Source organism: Sinocyclocheilus grahami, unplaced genomic scaffold (genome assembly GCF_001515645.1).
Source record: "Sinocyclocheilus grahami isolate Dianchi unplaced genomic scaffold, SAMN03320097.WGS_v1.1 scaffold1907.1, whole genome shotgun sequence".
Lineage (NCBI taxonomy): Eukaryota > Metazoa > Chordata > Actinopteri > Cypriniformes > Cyprinidae > Sinocyclocheilus > Sinocyclocheilus grahami.
Genome location: NW_015507086.1, coordinates 34,926 through 58,452, shown reverse-complemented (window position 1 = coordinate 58,452; position 23,527 = coordinate 34,926). Strand labels below are relative to the sequence as shown.

The 23,527-nt window shown below is 39.5% G+C and overlaps 1 protein-coding gene across 2 annotated transcripts; it reads left to right on the top strand.

Moving 5' to 3' along the window:
- Positions 1-6,319: 6,319 nt before the first annotated feature.
- Positions 6,320-21,999, top strand: tex15 (testis expressed 15, meiosis and synapsis associated). Of its 2 annotated transcripts, XM_016259693.1 has the most exons (9): positions 6,320-6,435; positions 7,307-7,451; positions 7,611-7,776; positions 8,782-9,016; positions 9,123-9,266; positions 9,343-9,505; positions 9,676-14,693; positions 21,087-21,133; positions 21,244-21,999. In XM_016259693.1, the coding sequence occupies exons 2-9, from the start codon at positions 7,331-7,333 to the stop codon at positions 21,896-21,898; spliced, it is 6,549 nt and encodes a 2,182-aa protein (XP_016115179.1). In that variant the 5' UTR covers positions 6,320-6,435; positions 7,307-7,330; the 3' UTR covers positions 21,899-21,999. The 2 variants fall into 2 exon arrangements, with proteins under 2 accessions (XP_016115179.1, XP_016115180.1); XM_016259694.1 differs by lacking the exon at positions 6,320-6,435 and having other exon boundaries at positions 7,253-7,451.
- The last annotated feature ends 1,528 nt before the right edge of the window (positions 22,000-23,527 follow it).

The following is a 23,527-nucleotide window of genomic DNA, read 5'->3' as shown; positions in this document are numbered from 1 at the left end:
CTGGGTTAATCAATGGGCAACCAGGTGAGACACAGAGCCCACGGTTGATCAAAAGTATCCAGATAGAAATGTGTTACCCATTCTCAATGGGAAAGTGCCCAAGCAACATTGCTCTAAAAAGATGCCCCGTTTATCATCAGCCTAAAATTAAGTATCTTTGCAACTAAATGCCAACTAGTAGTCATTAGAGTATTAGTAGACTGTCTGCTTAATATCTTCTAAGGCTGATGATACACTGGGCAACTTTTTGAGCAATATTGCTGGGTTAATCAATGGGCAACCAGGTGAGACACAGAGCCCACAATTGACCTAAAGTATCCAGATAGAAATGTGTTACCCATTCTCAATGGGAAAGTGCCCAAGCAACATTGCTCTAAAAAGATGCCCCGTTTATCATCAGCCTAAAATTAAGTATCTTTGCAACTAAATGCCAACTAGTAGTCATTAGAGTATTAGTAGACTGTCTGCTTAATATCTTCTAAGGCTGATGATACACGGGGCAACTTTTTTTGAGCAATGTTGCTTGGGAACTTTCCTATTGAGAATGGGTAACACATTTCTATCTGGATACTTTAGATCAATTGTGGGCTCTGTGTCTCACCTGGTTGCTGGCAACATTGCTCAAAAAGTTGCCCAGTGTATCATCAGCCTAACACTTTATTTTGATGGGTCTACAACATACTGAACTTTGCAAGTATATGTCAAATTATTCTACTAAACCTAACCTAACAGTCCACTCTGAGAGTTAGTAGACATGTAGTTGCAAAGTTACTTCTAGTTAGTAGAATGTCTAAAGTGGACTATCAAAATAAAGTGTAACCAGCACTTATATCAGAGATGCACTGCACACGAGTGCGGAGTATTTTGATGGTCCAAAGTGAAGCTTTTCTTTTCTTTTTAGTCTCAATGATCAAGAGTACTGCAACATTTTTGCCATTGCACAAATACTGTGTTCCCCGTTTGAACCAAAAAAGTGCATTAATATTTACATTATTTGGATGAATTATTTACATACAAAAAATACTTAACCTGATGAGGCTGCTTGAACTATAAGTCTGATGATACACGGGGTAAATTATTGAGCAATTTAGCCAGGCAACTTTTTTTTGAGCAATGTTGCTTGGACACTTTCCCATTGAGAATGGGTAATACATTTATATTTGGATATTTTAGATTGGTTAGACCTGGTTGCCCGTTGATGCCAACATTATCCAAAGTTGCCCGGCAACATTGCTCAAAAAGTTGCCCAGTGTATCATCAGCCTAAAGCATCAAATATATGACATTGTGTGGCCATGCTTTAGCATAAATGAACGGACACACTAAATTCGCTTTTTTAAACGTTTTAAAAGTGGCTTTAAATATAGGTTTTAGTGAAATCAATCTCCCTGATGAGACAAATGCTAAATCACTCTTGATAGGTGTGCAATATTTTATTTTTCCCTGTCGGTGGGTTTAAACGAGAGCTGTGCAAAGGCAAAGCAAACAAATAGGCTCGTTTTAAAATAACAGAATTTAGTTTAGCTTGGTTTGCAGGGTTATGTGGTCTTGCGTGAAATGTTGAAAGGATTGTTACACTGGATTTACACAGACCTAAAATGTTGAAATGCGTTTGACATGATGTCATTCCTATCAAAACAATAGCTGTTTCAAACTTCATATTATCATACACGCTGCATTACTGAGACGTAATCATTAGTTTTTTTTAAATAGTGTATGAGAAAATGTGAGAAAAGTAACTAGCAATTTGCAGCATCCCCAGATGTCCTTCACACCCAATTCATTGGGTTGCGGGAAATGGTTTTTTGGTATACAGTTTTAAAATCTACACTGAAATTGGGCGTACTATGCACAGTACGCATTTTGCATACTGAATTTCATTCAAATAAAATATAAGCAGTAGTGTACTACTATGAACACACAGCATGTGTTAACTAGTTGCCTTTAGTAAAACTTTTTTCCTGGGGTTGTAGCATTTAGAGGCATGGACATACATGCATCTAGGCAGTTGTTTTCTCGTTAAAGCACAACTAATGAGTATTTTCATTGGTTTTAGGTCTGGCTCGAGTTGGCTTCTGTTTATTTGTACTAGGGCTGCACGATTATGACAAAAATCATAATTGTCGATTATTCCCTTGAAATTGCGATTATTAATTACGATTATCACAATTTACATTGAATGATGTTTATACCATTGTTTCATGCAACTGCATGCCGTGTTTTTATATGAAAATAAACAAGCTGAAAACACTCTAACTGAAAAACCTTTAGTGCTTTTCTATAGTATTAAGCCTCAAATGTCAACTATACATCGGATTGGTTTCTTCTTTAAATTATAAAAATATGAATGGTATTATAATGTTATACTAAACAAAAATTTTAATAATGGGAAAAACCCTTAAGATAACATGTAGAAAGAAAAAACACATCTTAAGCATGCAGAATAACATAAGTGGACTGTGAACGATTAATTGCCGCTTTGAACGATTAAGTAATTGTGGCATCCTTAATTGTAATCACGATTAGAAATCCGATTAATTGTGCAGCCCTAATTTGTACTGTAATTACTGTGCGGTTGACGGGAAAAGCAATTCGTTTCGGCACTCTTTTTTTTCTCCGTGTGTGTGTGTGTGTGTGTGAGTATTTATGTTTTAGAAGAATATAACTGAATTAGGGGTACATTCTGTGGGTAAGTGTTAAGATGCTGATCTATAACAGACACCTCCTACAGGAAGCACTTTATTCAAACAGCACTTTGAGCTGCTTCATCTGCTTTACCACTGCAAAGAGAACCCCATATCGTGCTCCCAAACGAACACCTCAGCCTTTCAGAAGTGCATTCATCTGTTTGCTCTGTGCGCTTCTTGGTTCTTTTCAATCGGATTTGGTTGCAATGTGTCATTTCAAGGGTCTGGTTAGCATATCACTGACACAGAGTATTCAGTCTGTGATTGTATTGTATTGTATTGTCTGCACACGGATTTCTTACAATAAGGGCTGCTAGAGGAGGCAGTATGTACTAATGTTGGGTCATAATGCCTAGTATGCAGATTTATGTATTTAGAAGGTAGGAAGTTTGGAAAAAGGTATGATCCTTTTTTCTACCAAGAGCATCAGAATATTTGGAAAGTTACCTTTGAATGGCAGCATCTGGTTGTCCTCTTTTACCTATAAAGCAGTAAGCGTGTAAAGCTGGTGCAAAATTAATGAACCGTGTGTACTTTAAAAATCTGAGTACAGGTTTGTTCCCAACAAAGAAATGAGTAGAAGTATGCTTGTTATACGTGTATGTGCAATGCATGACCAGAAGAGAGCAGTGTTCGTATGATGTTTTTCTCGCTTTATGTATAGGTGGTATACAAATATTGCTAGTGTACACAATTTATCGCCCTGATGAAACAGCGTATTTAATTTTAAAGGAATTATTTGGGAAAGTTGATGTCTATTTTCCTGTAGTGTTAGAGGAAACAGCTATGTCAATTTATAAGGCCATCTCAAAATGCGATTACTATATTGCAGCTATATCTGAGTTACTCTAAACACTTGAATTCATGAAATTGGACTGTTATGCATAACATGTACTGAAGTCACAGTTTTCAACCCATAGGCCTTAAAATCATTACACTGTGGTTGTAATGATTGACTTTAGGGTTACGAATTATCGTTCCAACGTAGTTTGCCTTCATCTCTAAAATGTAACATTTTGTATGCATGGTGTTAGAAAACAAAAGAACCGGGGAAAAGGTGTTTTTCGAATGCGGCAAAGTGACCTCGTGAATAAAACGGGAAAAAAAACACAAAGCAAAATAGAAAAATATTTCAGTTCGGGGAATATTAAAATATAACAGCAGAGATGCATACACTTCTGTATATGTTCTTGATAGTGGTGTGGGTGATGTGACGTTCTAAAAAAGAAAAAACAAAGGTTGTTCACAAAAGTTCTTGAGTTGTTCCTTTTTATCTTTGTGTTGACCATCTGCGGTTGGAATTAAGACGTGTCAGTGTTTGTTAAATGATTTTAAAAGATGGCAAAATTAAAAAAAAAATGTTTTGGTGTATCTTTTAGATAATGTAATGTAGTGTGTCCTCCTGTAGAGCCTTCGAATATTATACGACTCAAAAACAAGAAAGAAATGGTTCTGTCTAGTAGCACTTTCTTTTCACGTGAGTACTGTATTAGTTTCTGTTTAACATGTATGGTACAGTATGAATATTCCTGATTTGCCTTGTAATGTTTTAAAAGGTTGAAATATGTAGGATACATATCTGATGAAATATGACATTTAAATTTGACGTTCGTGCATGCCAACAGTAGGGTCCTGACAAACTTTAAATATATATGAAAAATGGTGCTATATGAGAACATATAAAGGTGCTAAACTGGACCCTAGCTGCATGCATGATGAATGACAATGGAAACAGTAGAGCAAACCCGAGGCTTTTCAGTCTCAAGATTGACGACAAGATGCCCTTTCTCAACACGAGCAGTTTTGCGTAACTTTAAATCATGCACACTTGTGTCTGTGCAGGCACGTGTGGAGGCTCCCTGCTCACAAGTCTGGCCTAATTCTCCAGTTAAGGTTGCTTTGAGTAGGATGACATAAGAAAGGTGCGTTTGCTCATGTTGAAGCTGCAAACATATGTCAGACATGCAACCAGGGAGCAGCTATAATTGCAGTGAATAACAGCACATTATAAAACTGGTGGGTGAGAACTTGAACCGGTAGACGTCTCGTGGTGGAAATCCTCACCAAAGTACATGCTGAAATGTGTGATGCTTATTTACAGTTACCCAATATTTGTGTGTAAACGTTCCATAGACAATCTAATAAAGTACAACTTTTTTATGTTTAGAATGTGTCTTTTGATCAACTCGTCAGATAAAAAAAAAAAAGATATCTATATTATTGGCTGTTTTTATCTTTTCCCACATTAAAGTGAGTTCATAACTTATTTTTGGTAGTCATTTGTACAGTATTTTGGTATGATGTACTTTTGGCATAGAAAATGTGAGTGTTTTTAAATGAGTGCTTCAATAACTGCGCTACCCCAGCTGATTTAGGCTTCAAGACCTAAGCATCTATTACTTTTTGAGACGTTATGTGCTTTTGTTTGGCTAGATATGTGCATACTGAATCTCCACTTGTGTCAGGAAGAAATATCCCTCTGACTCATGGTCATTTGAGCTCAAGCGTTGAGCCGTGATTTCTGATAGCTGCTCGATCTTAACCTCTCTGGTCTTTTCTTTCAGAAATACTGGTTATTTCTGAAGGATTTAATCACATGCACTCTTAAAAATAAAGGTGCTTCACGATGCCGTAGAACAGGGGTAGGCAAGTTTGGTCCTAGAGAGCCGCAGTCCTGCAGAGTTTAGCTCCAACCCTGAAAAAAAAAACTCTAGAGCTGAACTCTGCAGGACTGCGGCTCTCTAGGACCGAACTTGCCTACCCCTGCCATAGAAGAACCTTTTTGTCTAAATGGTTCCATAAAGAACCTTTAACTAACATCTGAAGAAGCTTTCTGTTTCACAAAAGTTCTTTGTGGTGAAATAAATTATAAAAAGTAAAAAAGAGATGGTTCTTTAAGAACCTTTCACTAAATGGTTCTATATATGTGGAACCAAAAATGGTTCTTCTGTGGCATCGCTGTGAAGAACCTTTTAAGCACCTTTATTTTTAAGAGTGTAGTTGCAGCAAGTAATCATTTTCAGCTGTTTTACAGGGCAACATGCATAGGATGTCTAAAGTGTTTTAAGAACTTTTGTCAGAGATCTCAATCATCCGCAAGAAGGAAAAAAAAACACAAAAAAGGAAGCAGCTTCATATGAGGGTGTGATGATGGGTGTAAACGCTGAAAATAGAAGCTTCTCTTTCTGAGAATGATGGTCAGTTGGTGCACCCCTGCAATGAAGTAAAAATCATTGCATAAATGATCCAAAGAGCTTCAGTCTGAAACAATACAATACACATATGATATTAATTGGAAATAGTGTAATTAAATAGTTTTGTACCAAAACAAAATTGGCAATCTAGAATGTTTATACAGTGTATAGAAATGTATTGGCTACGCTTTTTCTCATGAAGCCCTGTGGCAACCCCTGACCCATATATCAAGTAGAAATTCTCAAATTGTATAATACTAACATTTAAAAATATATATATTTAAAACAAAAAGATCCAAATGTTCTCATCTCTTGTCTATGTGGGTGGTAGTTCTCGAGGCTCATTGGTGGTTGGACTAAAGAAGAACCCGTGGTGTTAGTAACAGTACTAGGTAATTTCCTGTGCCTTTGCTGTTCAGCGTTTGAGGTCAAGCGATTTCCTTTTTGGTATGTCTCACTTGATGTTCCTCAAACTGAAGTGACAAACTTCGCACAGTTCCCTGCTAGGACATCTTAGATCATGTCATACATGCTCAACTGCCATTTTACATGATGGTAAGTACCCAAAATTGTAATCTTACAAGTTTCCTAAAGATAATTTATTTCAGTGTGTTGATGCCTGTTTGTTTGCTCGGTTGTGCTGTAGATATGTGATTTAACTTGTATATAAACATTTCACATGTATACATAGCTGTGTGTTCACTGTCGTGCTGTCATGTGAACATAACCAGCGTGTATTTTAATACTACTAATAATACAGCTTTAGCCAAATCTTTCACTAGAAGTCGTTATTGTTGAATTATAGCAACATTCCCTAAACCATGAGTTTAGTAACACTGAACTGGACACTTCTGAAGGATGTTTTTTTATACATGTGAAAGCCGAAATACCTGTGTCAACGTTTACATCTCATGCTGTGTGTCGATGTTTGCTGTGGCAATGTGGTTATTTTCCAAGATGTATTTCTTTTTTTTTTTTCAGTTAAGATTTTTATAACACCCCTTGTACCAAATAGCATCTTATTAGTGTGTTTAAAAGGTTGTTGAAAAAAATTCAGTGATGTTTTATGGTCATACAGTCACATGGTAAATTGTACAAACCAAGAGCTGACCAGGTTTAACAATATTTAAGCATAAGTTAATAAATGTGAGCACTACAGCAGAAATATAATCTGTACAAGAGTGAAGCTCTCGCTGCCTTGACATTTGGTGAGAATTACATATTCACATATTCATCATAAAGGCCATATATTCATATTGTTATACAAACAACTGTATGTAGTGAAAGAGCAAATCGGCTGTGTTTTATCTGTTTGCCTGGCACTGGTAAAGCGAGTGACAGTTTATGATAGTTTTGGGAATATCTGCTGAGCAAATAGTCATCAGACACTCTTTTACATGTTAGATTAATGTATTTTCTTTTTCAGAGTGAATATCAGTTGTAAACAAGTATGGAGAAAAGACAGCGTGAGGAGACATTAGAGGGCTCCAGATCACACCAGTCAACATTAACAGGAACCCTGGCACTGAAGAACTTCACCATACCCAGGAAGAAACGGACCTCTGGAGAAGGTTTTACTAGATTTTCTCAAAATCCAAATCAACAAAATAATCTTTGTGATGGCATACTAAACATCCAAACTGTTTCATGATAGTACTGTCGTAATCCAGAGCTACTGTTAATTTCATCAGCTGTTTTTAAAAAGTGCTTTTTGACTTCTTTTCGGTCAGTCCTTTTGGAACGTTGTTCAGAGGAAAGCCGTGACTACAATCTCATTCAGACAAAACTGAGAGATGCCAAGCTGGACACTAGAGAGGACCGAGCAAATGCGTGGGTCTGGAAAGATTTTTGTTTAGTGCACAATGAGGAGCTCCTTAAAATGTTCTCAGAAAAAAGGTAACATGCTGGCCTGTAGTTACATTTTCCAGTGCAGTCACAGACTTTGCTCTTGTGGCACTTCAGAAATTCAGAAATTAAAATAAATAATAATTTAAACGAATGTTGCTTTTCATTGCATACAGTGGGTAAAATAAGTATTGAACACATCACCATTTTTCTCAGTAAATATGTTTCTAAAGGTGCTGTTGACCTGAAATTTTCACCAGATGTCGGTAACAACCAAAGTAATCCATATATTCAAAGAAAACAAAACGTTAAAAAATTAAGTTATGTGTAATCAAATGGAATGACTCTGGGGAAAAGCACTGAACACACGAAGAAAGGGAGGTGCAAAAAGGCATTGAAAGCCAAGACACCAGCTGAAATCTATCAGTAATTAGAAAGCAATCCTGCCCTCGTCAGTGGAAATTAATATTAGCTTCAGTCCCAACACCTATAGTACCAGGATGATGAAGATAAAACAAGGGTGGACATTTCTGCAAGACAATGACCCCAAACACAGCCAAGGAAACTCTTGACTGGTTTCAGAGAAAGAAAATAAAGCTGCTAGAATGGCCAGCCAATCACCTGACTTATCCAATCCAATAAAATCCAATAGAAAATAAGAACTAAAGGTCAGAGTTCATAGAAGATGCCCACAGAACCTTCAAGATTTGAAGACTCTGTGAAAGAATGGGCCAAAATCACACCTGAGCAATGCATACGACTAGTTTCTCCATGCGTCTTGAAGCTGTCATTACCAATAAAGGCTTTTGTATGAAGTATTAAATAAATTTCAGTAGTTCAATACTTTTCCCCTGGGTCATTCCATTTGATTACACACAACTTAATTTCTGAACTTATTAGTTTTGTTTTCTTTGAATGTATGGGTTACTTGAGTTGTTACCGACATCTGGTGAAACTTTCAGGTCAACAGCACCTTTAGAAATATATTTACTGAGAAAAATGGTGACGTGTTCAAAACTTATTTTACCCGCTGTATCTGTGACCGCTTATCTTCAGGGCAGAGATGCGAGCCAAAGGAAGACATGGGAGAGAAATGGAAGAAAGATTCTGTTTTTTAGCTGCATCGGATCAAATGGCGGCCCAGATTTATCAGCACGGTCTACAGGTTGGCAGTACTGTCCAGTATGCCTTGGGAAAGCCATCACACGGAGTATATCTTTTTAGGCATGTCGATGTGGCTCTGAATTCTAATACCAGCGTATTACGTTTGACAAAAGTTGTCATTTTCAAGGTTTGTTGAATGTTTCCTGTGTCCTATACAGTCTAAGCATTGTGGAACGACATTTATTAATGGAATGACAGTAAGTAGTGAGCATTGTTGTGTTTTGGGGTTTCAGGTTCTTTATGGAAAGGTGAAAAAATCCGCTCCAAGCTTGGACTGGAACAAAACGCAAGATCCCACTGTGGGCTTTGACTGTCACATGTGTAAAGATGCAGTGTCCCATCGAGACACTCTTCACCAGCAAGTTCTGGGCTCCTCTGTGAGTATAGCAAATTATCCGATCAAATGGACTGGATAAGCAATAGGAGTCTTGTTAAAAAACTTTGCCCTTCTAGGTTTTTCTGTTTGACTTTAACGAGAAGCAGGAACTCACTGAAAGACCTAGGCAGTGTTTGCCGTATGCTGTAGTTTCATTTGCTCCTGCCAGTAGTGGCATTCTGACTGTGCCTACAAACCTACCCCTTTCAGCTTCAGCACTACCTATTGGCCAAGTGCATGGTGAGATAAAACACAAACCTTTTTATTAAGACTTCAAGCATGCCCATCATTATCAAGTCAAGTTTATTTCTATAGCACTTTTCACAATTCATATGTCTCGGTGTTTATAATGCATCAAGTCTTATAATCAATAATGTGTTTGTTTATTTTATCCCTGAAAAATACAACAGACCGTTTTAAGGCATGTACTGCGGCAGAGAGAAAAGGAAAAGGAGGCTCTGCCACCATTACGTTCAAACACTTTGGCTGCTTTGAGACAGATTATACACCTCAGAAACCAGAAGTAGAAGCTCCACTTCAAAAGAGCGATATGCAAAACACTCAGTCATTCAACCCAAAACAGCACTGGATTGCTGCCAGTGAAGACGCAGAATCTTCCAGCAGTTCAGGACCAGATATGGGTCACACTGCTTTCTCTCAAAGCTTGCTGGGAAAGAAATTATTCCTGAGTAATCACATAAAGAGTACTGCAAGCAATGACAATGCATGGGACATAGTACCTCAAAGTCCACTGGACCAAATTTCTAGCGTAGTGTATTCTTCACGCTTGGTTAGTGATCCTCGTCTATCTAGACAAGGAGCAAATCAACAAACCAACTACTCAGAGGCCAAGGTAGCATACACTGGATCAGGATGTGATAAAAACAAATGCCAACCAGCCGATAAAAACCAAGAGGACAATTACGGATTTGCTGGAAATACGTGTGAATCAAAAGAGCCAACAAAGAAGAACACTCAAAGAGAAACCTCAAGGATTGACCAATGTTCGCATAACTTGACATTGCCCTCAATTAAGTTATTCAAAATGAAATTCCAAAAATATGCTGCCTACTTTAGAATGAATGAGGAAGAGAGGCATCAAAAAATATGGTCACAAGAAAACATGTCAGCAGAACAAAAGCAAGAATTAGCTGACCGTATACATTTTTATGAAGTTTATTATCAGAAGTATAAAAAGGGATTGATCTTTCAAAATGTTAATGAGACAAAGAAGACGTCCAGCCTTTCTCAAAGAGAGCCCAAAGTAAATCACATTCTACAGACAAAAGACAATACATACAAGCACAATCAGTCCTACGTGTGCCAACCAAAAAGTCATAATGCTGCAAGTTTGTCAGCTAACAGGGGTAAATGTAACACAACACACATTCATGAGACCAGTCTTCTATATCATACAGAATCTAGTGCAGTAATGTTGACAGAAAGTGGACAGGATCAAACACCAGAGACTCATCAGGACCATCCTGATAGATGTCTGGTTCAGTCTCCAGATAAACTTTCAGAGCAACCATTGGTGCTGAGATCATTGAACCTCAACCTCACAGGTGAGAAAACTGAGACACAAAGTGTACATCTTGATCTTAAGCACCCAAGTCCTTTAACTTGTCCCTCTAACGAAGCTAAGCTTAATCACAGCATAGAATATGAAAGCGAGCTCTCCAGAAGGGCAGTAGAGGACTTAAAGGAGAATCAGTCTACTCCAGGTGATAACTTAGTTGAAAAGCTCAGCACTGGATCATGCCTTAAGTATGCAAACAACGTCATGGATAACACAGTCATGGATAACACAGTCATGGATATTGCAAGTTGTGTTGAAGTCTCTAGCTGTGGACCATCAGACAACTGTGATCTCAGTCCTCCCATGACAGTAAAGAAAAAGGAGGATGGGAAAACTTGCAGTGATGTTCAAGAGATGGGTTCATTTAGATGGATAAAATGCTGTGAAGTCTCATCTCCAGAGCTTGATATGGAAACAGTAAAGCAGGACAACAGGACTCACTGGGAATTGTACAAAAGAATTCAACTTGATCAACTATTGCCAAGCATGTTTCAAAAGCATGTTTTCTCCTCAAGTACAGACAGAGATATGAGCAGACCTGCAGACGACATTTCCAAGCTAAAAAATGAAATCAAAGATCACAGCGAAGCTGAAACGAACCTAAACATGAGATTCTGGAAAGATATCCATCTCAAAGTTACTCTTAAATCCAGCAAAACATCTGCTCATACTACAGAAGTGCTTTCTCTCTCTGAGCGTTTTTCAAAAATCAAACGCCTTCAAAAAAAATTGAGTGAAAGAAACAAAAAAATGATTCAAAGCCCAAGGGTACAAATGTGCAGAAGTGAAGGAGACAAAGAAACTGCAACTTGTAATGCTGAACTAATACAACTACTAGCTCAGAGGTACAGTAAATCTAAACTGTATGTGAAATGCAAGAAATTGAGCAGACCAGGCAGGAAGAAGGCATGTCTCAAAAAACAGCACACAGTTCTATCACTACGTCACCCTCTAAAGAGGAGCAAATATGTCAAAAAGACACACTTCTGGAAAGCAAAGAGGAATCTCTGCAGAGTGTCAGCTGATGAAACAGTAAACAGCAAAGCAACACCAGACTCTTCAAACAGTCAGTCTGAAATAGTCTTTACAGAACATGAAGATCAAGACCCAGACTCTAATTTAAGAATAATGTCTCACACATCTGATGACAGACAATCATTACATGTTCAGGGTTCTCAGGAGGCTAATGCCACTCTTCCTGAGACCAAACCGGTAGAGGAGCCAATAACTCCTACTGAAGATCTCTATAAACATGATTCAGTCTGCACTGAGAAGGCAACAGCTGATTTTACTTCAAATCTAATCCCAGTAATGGTGGATAAAGGAGAACAAGTGAAGACAACTGAAAACATCTCCAATCAAAGCCAAACATCCTTGATCACATGCACTAGCAAAAAACATGGGAGTATCAAAGAGTGCGAAGAGGAGAAAATGTTGCTAAATGTGACATCAGAGACTGGACTGAATCCGTTAAGAAAGGAGCATTTCACAATTAAATTTACAGTAGATGACAATGTATATTCTGATTGTGAGGCATCAGAAACACACAGTGATGTGCCTGCAAGCAACACAACCAACAGTCATAAAACTGAGCTCAGTGCAAACGTGACTCCAGAAGCCAAGTTGATGGAATCTATCAATGTTACAGCTGAGACAGACACTATAAAATGTAGTGAGCAAAATGCAAATATGACAAATACTCTAAATGTACAGTGTTTTGAAGGAACAGAACTCAGGGCAACAAATATCCCACATATGAACCAATCAGTCCAACCAATTTCTACCAGCACATCTAATATCAGCAGTGTTTGGAGTACTGATTCTGAGGCATTTGGAGACACAACATCAGATTCAAAGCAGCGTGGTCTAGAGGCTTTGAACTATACATCAAATAATGTTGTAGATCTTACTGTTGATGATCCAGCTTTGAGTGTCCAGTGTGAGATTTCCTCAAAACACACAAAGAAGTGCATCAACACCAGTTTGTTTGGTTCTACCAAATCACCATGTACTCCGGCAATCAGAGACAACTGTAATTTATCAAGGCCAGACCAAAATAAAACCGATGAGGCAAACTCACCAGAAACCCAGCTCATTTCTAAACTAAGAGATTATTTGACCAAATTTGAGTCCACTGTCAAGAAACAAGAAGCAGTGAATGAAGATCTCAAAGAAAGACCAGTGGTGTGGATAACGCTCGACAGCACAGCACATAAACAGCAGTTGTTTGAAAAAAGCCAGTACTGTATGGTGAATGTTCCTTGCCTGATGTCTCCTGGGGGTGAAGCTGTTAAAAAAGACAATTCAAGTGAATACATCGAAGCCCCTGTTCAAGCTAGGAAGGTTCTTCGAAGTGAACATGCTCGACATGGAACTGATGTTTGCCTACTAGTGCCTGTTGAATCTAATAGAGGCCGACGATCTTCTCAAACCAAACCAACCAACAAGCAAAGATCAAAGAGGAGCTCAGTCACTAGTGTCAGTCCTGACAGTACCAGTGCTTTAGACACCATCAAAGATAACAGTCCTCACCCTTTGCCCCAGGTGAATGACCGGAGCGCTGTTTTCCCAGAAATCTCCATCAATAACACCCTTAATGCCCAGTTACAGATGCAAAGAAAGCACACAACAGGCCAACGAAATCCCTCAGTGAATCTGAATAGTTTACATGAACGACAGAGTCAAGAGAATCAATCTTGGAACACTGTAAAAATCGTTGATGATGGCAATGTGAGCAGTACATACGCCGACAATAAATACAGCATCAGTGATATTTCCAACACTCTTAAGATGGCTGACCAAACAGTCTCATTAACTGAACTTGGATCTTTGCAGTCTAAATGCAAAAGCATGTTGCAGCATTTTATCTCATGTTTTGAACAAGATCAGAAAGTGCCATTCAACCAATCTTTCGTCTCAAGGTGTCTCATCTTAGAGCAATATTTGGACCATCCACCTGCACAAGTAGACCTGAAATATGAAGCGGTGAATTCTTACTTGGAGTTGCAGATGATGATGGAAGCCTGCCAGTTTCTAGAAAACAAAATCAACTTTCTGAGCGGTAAACCCACGTTTAGGAGTTTGCTATGGTATGACCCTTCTCTTTATGGAGAACTCTACAAAGGGGAGGTTGGCTTTCAGCAGCAGTCGTCGTTGTTTTCTTCTTTTCAAAAGACCTTGGCACAAGAGGGCTACAGTCAACTGCAGGAATACTACAGTGCGGTATCCTCCTTGCACCAACAGCTCCATGCGGCCCCTGATGCATCTTACTACATGTATCTGAAGAGTAAGCGTGAGCTCCTTGAAGCTGAGGCTGCACTCAGAAATGCCCACGACATTAAAAGCTTCTTTTTATCTGTACCAATGTCTGCAATGATCAATTTTGGAGACAATTTAGAAAGATTGGAAAAGATACACAAAGTGATAATGACTTTTGTGGAAACACCTTCGGATCAGTTGCCAGGGACATTTGATGTGGGCAAAGCAGAGCATCTGTCCATCACATGCAGATATCTCCAAGAAAAAGCTATTTTCATGAAGTCATGCAAAGAAATGATTAGCAAAGTATCATGGTTTGGAATTGAGCACCTTCTTTATGATGCCTCTAAGGTTCTTGTATGGCAAGACATGAGTCACGGTGCACCAAGTGAAGTTCTCAAGACATATAAGAATTCAAACCCACAGATTATTTTTGGGGTGACGGAGTCAGGTGTTACTCTCATAAACAAAGTGGAACAGTCCCCTCCATCCATAAATGGAGCAGAGATCCCAACGAAGCAAAAGAGTGATGCTGTTCGGAAACGCAAGAGTTTGCAGTTATGGACGTCCTCTCAACCCAGTGTTGCACAGGTAAGATTTTGGTATGTATACATACCTGTCAACCCTCCTGTTTTTCCTGGGATTCTCCCTCATTTTACCATTTTATCCCGCTATCATCCCATTTAAATATTTGGTAACACTTTAGAATAGGGAACACTTATTCACTATTTACTAAGAGTTTTCCCTGAGCAAACTCCGGTAACACTTTATTTTGAGTCCACTTTAGACGTTCTACTAACAGTAAGTAACTTTGCAACTACATGTCAACTAGCAGTCATTAGAGTATTAGTAGACAGTCTGCTTAATATCTTCTAACACTTTATTCTGATGGGTCCACAATATACAATATACTGACTACGAGAAACTTTGCAAGTATATGTCAACTTATTCTACTAACCCCACACCTAACCTAACAGTCTACTCTGAGAGTTAGTAGACATAGTTACATTTACAATTAGTCATTTAGCATATGCTTTTATCCAAAGCGACTTACAAATGAGGACAATGTTTTTTAAGTCCTATAATTAACACCTGTTTTTTCAGAATTTAGCTGTAAGAAATTACTCGTCATCCAGTTTTTTACATCCGACTATGCATTCCGTTAGTTTTTCAAATTGGTATGGTCCGCCAGGCCTCGAAGAAATATAGAGCTGAGTATCATCAGCATAACAATGAAAGCTAACACCATGTTTCCCGATGATATCTCCCAAGGGTAACATATAAAGCGTGAAAAGTAACGGCCCTAGTACTGAGCCTTGAGGTACTCCATACTGCACTTGTGATCGATATGACACCTCTTCATTCACTGCTATGAATTTATGGCGGTCAGATAAATACGATTTGAATCATGCTAATGCACTTCCATTAATGCCAACAAAGTTTTGTAGTCTATTCAAAAGAATGTTGTGGCCAATAGTGTCAAACGCAGCGCTAAGATCCAATACTACTAATAGAGAGATACAACCACGATCAGATGATAAGAGCAGGTCATTTGTAACTCTAATGAGAGCAGTCTCAGTATTGTGATACGGTCTAAATCCTGACGGGAAATCATCACAGATATAATTTTTCTCTAAGAAGGAATATAATTGTGAGGATACTACCTTTTCTAGTATCTTGGACGGAAAAGGGAGATTCGAGATCGGTCTGTAATTAACTAGACAGGTAATCTCCAGAGAGGGCGGGAACACACACACACACATGAGGTAACATGTGTGTGTTATTATGACAAAGACAGAATGAACAGACTTGACTATAAGTAGGGGTGCTAATGAGGGACAGACAGGTGAGGAGGATCAACTAATAATGAAACAACGAGAACAGGAATGACCAAATATGGGCACATGAGGGAGAAAACACCACAAACAGTCCATAACTGTCCCCCTCCCGGAAGGCATGACCTCGCGCCGTAGACACAAAGGAAGGGACGGAGGGGGACTTAGGAGGAGGACACAAGGAGTGGAGAAGGGATGGTGACAGAGGACAGCAAAGGGCTGGCAGGAAGGCAGGCAGACCAGACAGGTGGAGGCTCTGGCGGAGGATGGACGCCCGGGAGGAGGACAACCAACAGAGTCCAGGGTAGAGACGACGGAGGGAGGAGCCAGGGAGAAGACAGGCGGAGCCAGGGCGGATTAGATGGAGGGAGGAGCCAGGGAGAAGACAGGAGGGACTTGGAGCCAGGCGGGACCCATGCCACAGCCATGTTGAAGGCAAGGCTGACGACTCCAGGGGGTCGACCGATGGCGGCGGAGCACGTGGAGGAGGAGCCCGAGGCGGAGACGGACAGCCAATAAGTCAGAACGACGGGGAGGATCTGGAGGGCCGAGGCGGAGGTGGGGATCCAGAAGGTCGCGGTGGATCCAGAGCGACAGAGGACCAAGGTGGAGCCGGAGGTAAGGAGGAGTCTGACTGAGCCGGAGGGATGGAGGGACGAGGTGTAGCTGGAGGAGTGGAGTCCCGAGGCGGCGGATGGTCAATGACAGACCAAGGCGGAGCCGGAGGGATGAGGGAGCCCGGTGGAGCTGGTGGACTGACCATGCTCCTGGTGTTGAGGGAGCTAGGAGCCATGGTGGAGCCGCTGGATCAAAGGGCTGAGGCGGAGTCCAGGACTCAGAGGCTGGAGGCGGAAACAAGAGATCCTCCATCCACGACGCCGATGGAGACTGGCAGACCCGCGGCGATCCCACCGCACAGATGGTGGGCTGACTGTGAGCAGAGGGGCTGCCAGGAGACAGCGGAGGCAATGGTGAGGACTGGTGCAGAGGTGGTGGGAGAGGGAGGCTGGGTGGGAGTTCAGAATGTTCAGGGGGCTTAGGGACAATGTGTGCTGCGCACACACACCATAAAGCCACTTCCAGCACCGTGAGCGCAAGGGGGAACAACCACCGTGGTCATTATAGTACAGGCAGATAGTTCAGGGCAGACAAATATTTTCAGACTGACAGACAATTCAAATACGACCTCCGTGGTCAATTCAGGACAGACAGAAGATTCAATCACAAACTCTGTGGTCGTGACGGGACAGAGAGATGATGATGGCAGGAGAAGACAAGGCATATCCTCTGAGCACAACCTCAACTCACCCTTAGTGGTGGTGCGGTGGGCGGCGCAATCCTCCGTGCCCTCGCTCCCTACTGACACTTCCACCGTCGCATGTCTAACAGTCGGCTTGTGCACCTGGACTGATGTCGACTGAGGTTCTGGCTCCGGGGCGATCCCCAGCTCTGTCCTCAGCTTTTTTAAAAGAAAACAAGCAGCAAATTAATAGAGTGCAAGTCTAAAAGGGACACGTTTTTTTTAAAGAATAGAATTAGAATAGAGAGTGCTAGAGTTAGAGGGTCAAATAAAGATGGAAGAGATTGTTTTTAAGAGAGTGGAAGATGGAAGAGAGTGTTTTTAGCCGATTCTTGAAGATAGCCGATTCTCAATCCTGCTCAGGTCATTGAGCAGGTCATTCCACCAGGAGGGAACATTTAATTTAAAAGTCTGTGAAAGTGATTTTGTGCCTCTTTGGGATGGCATAATAAAGTGATATTCACTTGCAGAATGCAAGCTTCTAGAGGGCACATAAGTCTAAAGTAATGAATTTAGGTAAAGGGGTGCAGTGCCAGTGGTGGTTTTGTAGGCAAACATTAATGCCTTGAATTTTATGCGAGCAGCTATTGGTAGCCAGTGCAAATTAATAAACAGAGGTGTGACGTGCATTCTTTTTGGCTCAGTAAAAATGTATCTTGCTGCCACGTTCTGGATTAATTGTAAAGGTTTGATAGAACTGGCTGGAAGACCTTCCAAGAGAGCATTGCAATAGTCCAGCCTGGACAGAACAAGAGCTTGAACAAGGAGTTGTGAAGCATGTTCCAAAAGAAAGGACCTGATCTTCTTGATGTTGAATAAAGCAAATCTGCAGGACCGGACAGTTTTAGCAATGTGGTCTGAGAAAGTCAGCTGATCATCAATCATAACTCCAAGGTTTCTGCCTGTTTTTGATGGAGTTATGGTTGATGTGCCTAACTGGATGGTGAAATTGTGATGAAACGATGGGTTTGATGGAACCACAAGCAGTTCTGTCTTGGAAAGGTTGAGTTGAAGGTGATGGTCCTTCATCCAGCAAGAAATGTCTGTTAGACAAGCTGAGATACAAGCAGCAATCATCAGATCATCAGGACGGAATGAGATGTAGAGTTGAGTGTCATCAGCATAGCAGTGATATGAAAAGCCATGTTTCTGAATGACAGAACCTAACCTAATCTATGCCATGTAGACAGAGAAGAGAAGTGGTCCAAGAACTGAGCCCTGAGGCACCCCAGTAGTTAGATGTTGCGACTTGGACACCTCACCTTTCCAAGATACCTTGAAGGACCTATCTGAGAGGTAAGATTCAAACCACTGGAGTGAGGTTCCTGAGATGCCCTTTGCTAATATGGTTGACAGGAGGATCTGGTGGTTAACCGTGTCAAAAGCAGCGGACAGATCCAGCAAGATAAGTATTGAAGATTTGGAATCTGCTCTTGCCAGGCTTAGGGCTTCAACAACTGAGAGCAAGGCAGTCTTGGTTGAATGTCCACTTCTGAAACCAGACTGGTTGCTATCGAGGAGGTTGTTCTGTGTGAGAAACGCAGAGACTTGGTTGAACACAGCTCGTTCAAGTGTTTTTACTATGAAAGGAAGAAGGGAAACCAGTCTGTAGTTCTCTAAAAGAGTTGGGTTAAGGGTGGGTTTCTTAAGTAGTGGGGTTATACGAGCCTGTCTAAATGCTAAGGGAAAAACACCACTGTGAAAGGGTTGTGTTAATGATGTGATTGAGTGCAGGTACAACTGCAGGAGAAATGGCTTGAAGGAGATGAGATGGAATAGGATCAAGCGGACAAGTAGTAGGATGATTAGAATGGATGTGTTTGGAGACTTCTGCCTCAGAGAGTGACGAGAAGGATGTAAACGAGTGAATGTTTGCTGGTAAGATGTGCTTGACAGATTATGGTGTGGAAAATCGTGCACTGATGGTTTTAATTTTATTAATGAAGAGGGAGGAGGAGGACAAAGTAGTGAGGAAAATGTTTTAAAGAGCATGCGAGAGTTAGACGAATTGTTATTAATTAACATGAATGTTAATTTTGTTATGATAGTATGTCCTTTTAGCAGTGGAGACATTAGCGGAGAAGGAAGAGAGGAGTGATTGATACATATTAAGATCAGTAGTATTTTTTTAATTGCGCCACACCCTTTCAGCAGCCCTGAGCTTAGAACGATGTTCGCAGAGAACATCAGCCAGCCAAGGGGCAGAAGAGGTGATACGGCCTTGCCTGGAAGACAAGGGGCAGACACTGTCTAAACCAGATGTAAAAGTGGAGCAGAAATGATCAGTAGCACTGTTAAGTGTAAACTGTTTAAGGGGAGGAAGCGAAGATGAAACCATAGCAGATAGCCAGGAAGGTGAGAGTGAGCATAGGTTACGTCGAAAGATGACATGTGGAAGGGTATGTGTTGTGTCAGGAACCATGTTGAGGTTAAGAGTGAGGAGGAAGTGATCCGAGGTGTGCAGTGGAGTAACCAATACATGATCAGTGGAGCAGTGTCGTGTGTAAATAAGATCCAGTTGGTTGCCTGATTTGTGAGTAGCCGTAGTTCGCACTCTCTTGAGATCAAAAGAAGCAAGCAGAGTGTGAAATAATTAATTAATGAGAAAAATTAGAACATTAATGAGAATTAGTTGACATGTAGTTGCATAGTTACTCATAGTTAGTAGAATGTCTAAAGTGGACTATCAAAATAAAGTGTAACCCAGACTCCTAATTTTTTGCTTATTAATAGTTAGTAATATAGTTGTTAAGTTTAGATTTGGGGTAGGATTACAGGATCTAAAATATGGTCTTGCAGAACAAGGCAATAATATGTGCTTTACGAGTACTAATAAACAGCGAATATGCTAGTAATATGCACGCTAATAAGCAACTAGTTAATAGTTAGAATTGGTCCTTATTTAAAGTGTTACCAAATATGTTCCCGTATTTCTCCCATATTTTTAATATTTCTATTAAATAAATCCCACTGGGTGTATTTGATTATCATACTCGTGCCGCTTGTGCAGAAAGTCCAAAACGAACTCATAGATGTAATAACTTATGACGTGCCAGGAAATCACTATATGGACAAAGGCAGCCAGCGATCGCTATAGCTAAGTTTAATCAAAAAATTTGAAAGCAATACATCCATGATTGCGACAATATATGGTATATGTGTGTCTTTCAAGTCATCTCCATAATAAATAAAGTATCTGGATGATGCAGTGCTAACTGACAAAGCAGTTATTACAGTAGCCTATAGAAACTATAATATATATTTTCTGCCTTATTCTGTGATAAATATGTTAAATAAAATGTGTAGTAATATAAACAAATCATAAAATTGCCATTAGGGAAATATAGGAAAAAAACAGTACAGAATACAAATTGTTGTCATTTGATTTCTTAGCCAATTAAAAGTAAGAGATAATAAAAATATCCCGGTTCAGTCTCCCGTATTTTGGTACCCAAATGTTGACAGGTATGTGTATATCATGTGAAGATTGAAAGTCAACATGAAATCACGAAAATGTTAACTTTAGTGCTAACTTTTAAATAAAACTAGCTCTGAAATCACTTTTTTCTTTTCTTTATAATGCTATAATGCATTATTACAGCAAACTCTCATTTGGTATGGCTACTTATATTAACTATAACACCCACTTTTTACAATCCAATGATCAGTTACTAAACAATAAAGTATAGTTTTCCTCACTGGAAATTCTCTTTCACATGGAAAGTCACATTTCACATCTGATGTGTTAGAACGGATGGAACTGGATGAGATAGATGTTTATCTGTTCCATTTGGTTGCAAAGAAAAACATTGTGTATCTTTCTAAATGTTTGTTTCTTTTATCATCTAGAGTGTAAAGGGCGACAAGGATGTGGCTTATAAAATGGCTAAAAGGAGGTAGGAGACATTTTTACTATTTAATTTAAGAATAAAAGAATCAGCCTCTAATGCATTTGTTTTTAACAATGCTAAATGTGTGGGTAATAAATGTTTTCCAACATCTTCAGGCCATCTATTTCACCCCTAATGCAATGTAATGGTGTGAAACCCCTTTTCCAAACAACTCCTGCAAGCCGTGTTGAGAACCCGACCCCTTACTACGCTCTTCCTCACGGAATGGATCCGGGGCATTGGGGAATGGTTGGAAGCACTGCTGCAGACTGGAACGCTTTGAACTTCCCACCTAACCTCCCACCTTCACCTTCCACGTCTCATGCACATTCTCTTCATCTGTCTCATAGACGGGCGACTTCATCACATTCTGATGAGAGGAGATCTTTAGCAGACATACAAAGACCTCAACAGCCTTCAGTCTCGGCTCCCCAAGCAACTTTACAAGGAGATTCTTGTGTTTCACGTCTAGCATTTGACAGAGTTAAATATCAACAGACTAACACTGCACCACATTGTCCTGTGCTCTCACAAGAACAAGTAAACCAGTTCAGTTTAGCCATGACACAACCTTATAGTTTACCAAATTGCCCTTTGAATGCAAATTTGATGCCTCCGCCTCTCTCGGTTCAGGCTTTGACGCATGTCCCTATACCCAGCACGATTACAGCAGTTCATTACCCCTACTTCCTTCTGAATGGACAAACATACACCACAGGCTCCACTGCAGCCATTCACCCTGATACTAGATATTATCCTAACTCCATTTAGGGCTAATGTACTATGAGCTATGAGATTGAATCACATGTGAGTCAGTTTTATTTAGTGAAGTGAAGTGACATGTGGCCAAGTATGGTGACCCATACTCGGAATTTGTGCTTTAACCCATCCAAGTGCACACACAGTATAAACACACACACACACACACACACCGTGAACAAACACCCGGAGCAGTGGGCAGCTAATACAGCTAAATTATATCAAATAACTAGTTTAACATCTTAAAACTGATTCACAAATGTAGTTGGTGCTTTTAAGCAAATGTACTTTAATGTGACGTAAATGCATATATGATACATAACATACATTTTCTGGTAAAACCTTCCATGTACTGTAAATAACAATGTTTTATGCAAAGAGTTGATGTTCAGTTACTTTATTGTAGTATTTATTGCAATTAAAAATTTGTAAAAAGTTAACATGAATAAAGTAATGATCCAGCGTAAAACATGTGCCAAATCAGTTGTGCGGATCACTCCGCTGTGGCGACCCCGATAAAGGGAATAAGCCGAAAGACAGAGAGAGAGAACATGAATAAAGAAATGGTTTGATAATTCTACATAATCAAAGAAAAATTGATCTGCTTTATACTGGCCAATTAGCCTACTTAATAACAATGCTGCACTCAAATACTGTTTGTGACCTCTTACACATTTATTTCATTAGAAATTCATTAGAAGCATGATACTTACATTACATTACTAGACTACACTGATTCTGACACAGATCCAGTAATGCAATCTTGGCAGCTATTTTACATAACTCAACAGTATTACTCTGCAGAGTTTTATTACTTTGCTGTTTATAAACGTGTAACTTGTAGGGTGATATATATATATACATCGGGTGAAATAAGTATTGAACAAGTCCCTTTGGATAAATGCATCTGCTAAATGACTAAATGTAAATGTGTGTGTATAAATATATACATGGGGTCCATCTTTTGAAAAATGAGACAGCTCCATTTGTTTTAATTTCTTGTTTTGTTTTGTTTTATTCCATTTCTAAAAATGACTTAATTATTATAATTTTTTATTTTTATTTTTAAGCAACAGAACACACAAGTTGTGTGTTATCACAAATAACGTGATAATTCCACATGAGTAATTTAAGTAACCAGAATAGTTTAGGCTATTTCTCTGCTGTTTCTGTTGGACGGTTCCAGGAAAGTTTATATGCACATTATTTTTGTTTGTATTTATCCCTTGCAGAACATACACAGGGAATCGTGGCTAAACATCACGCATTAGGCGCAGAGATGCATGTGATGTCTTGTGTTTCTGACTGACTGGCAGGGGCGTATATTCAAATAGAAAACAGTTATTTGAAATATATTTCAAAATTGTACTGTTTTGCTGTACTTTGGATCAAATAAACTTCTTTAAAAAACATGAACAATCTTACTGTTCAAAAACTTTTGACTGGTAGTGTAGCCTATAGTCAACTTAACTTTTTCTCTCATTTCTAGCTTTTAATTGGCTTAGAAATCTGATAACTGCTGGACAATAACCAATAATAATGATTTGCTTATATACTACAAACACTTTTTTTTATCACATGCAGAATAGTTTCAATACTGTAATAAATGCTATGTCAGTTAGCACTGCATTGTTCATATAC

Bases quoted from the DNA above. Each gene is read 5' to 3' on its own strand.
- tex15 (XM_016259693.1), top strand. From the start codon at position 7,331: ATGGAGAAAAGACAGCGTGAGGAGACATTAGAGGGCTCCAGATCACAC. The intron at 7,452-7,610 runs GTTTTACTAGAT...CTTTTCGGTCAG, and splicing joins GAAACGGACCTCTGGAGAAG to TCCTTTTGGAACGTTGTTCA. The intron at 9,267-9,342 runs GTGAGTATAGCA...TTGCCCTTCTAG, and splicing joins AGCAAGTTCTGGGCTCCTCT to GTTTTTCTGTTTGACTTTAA.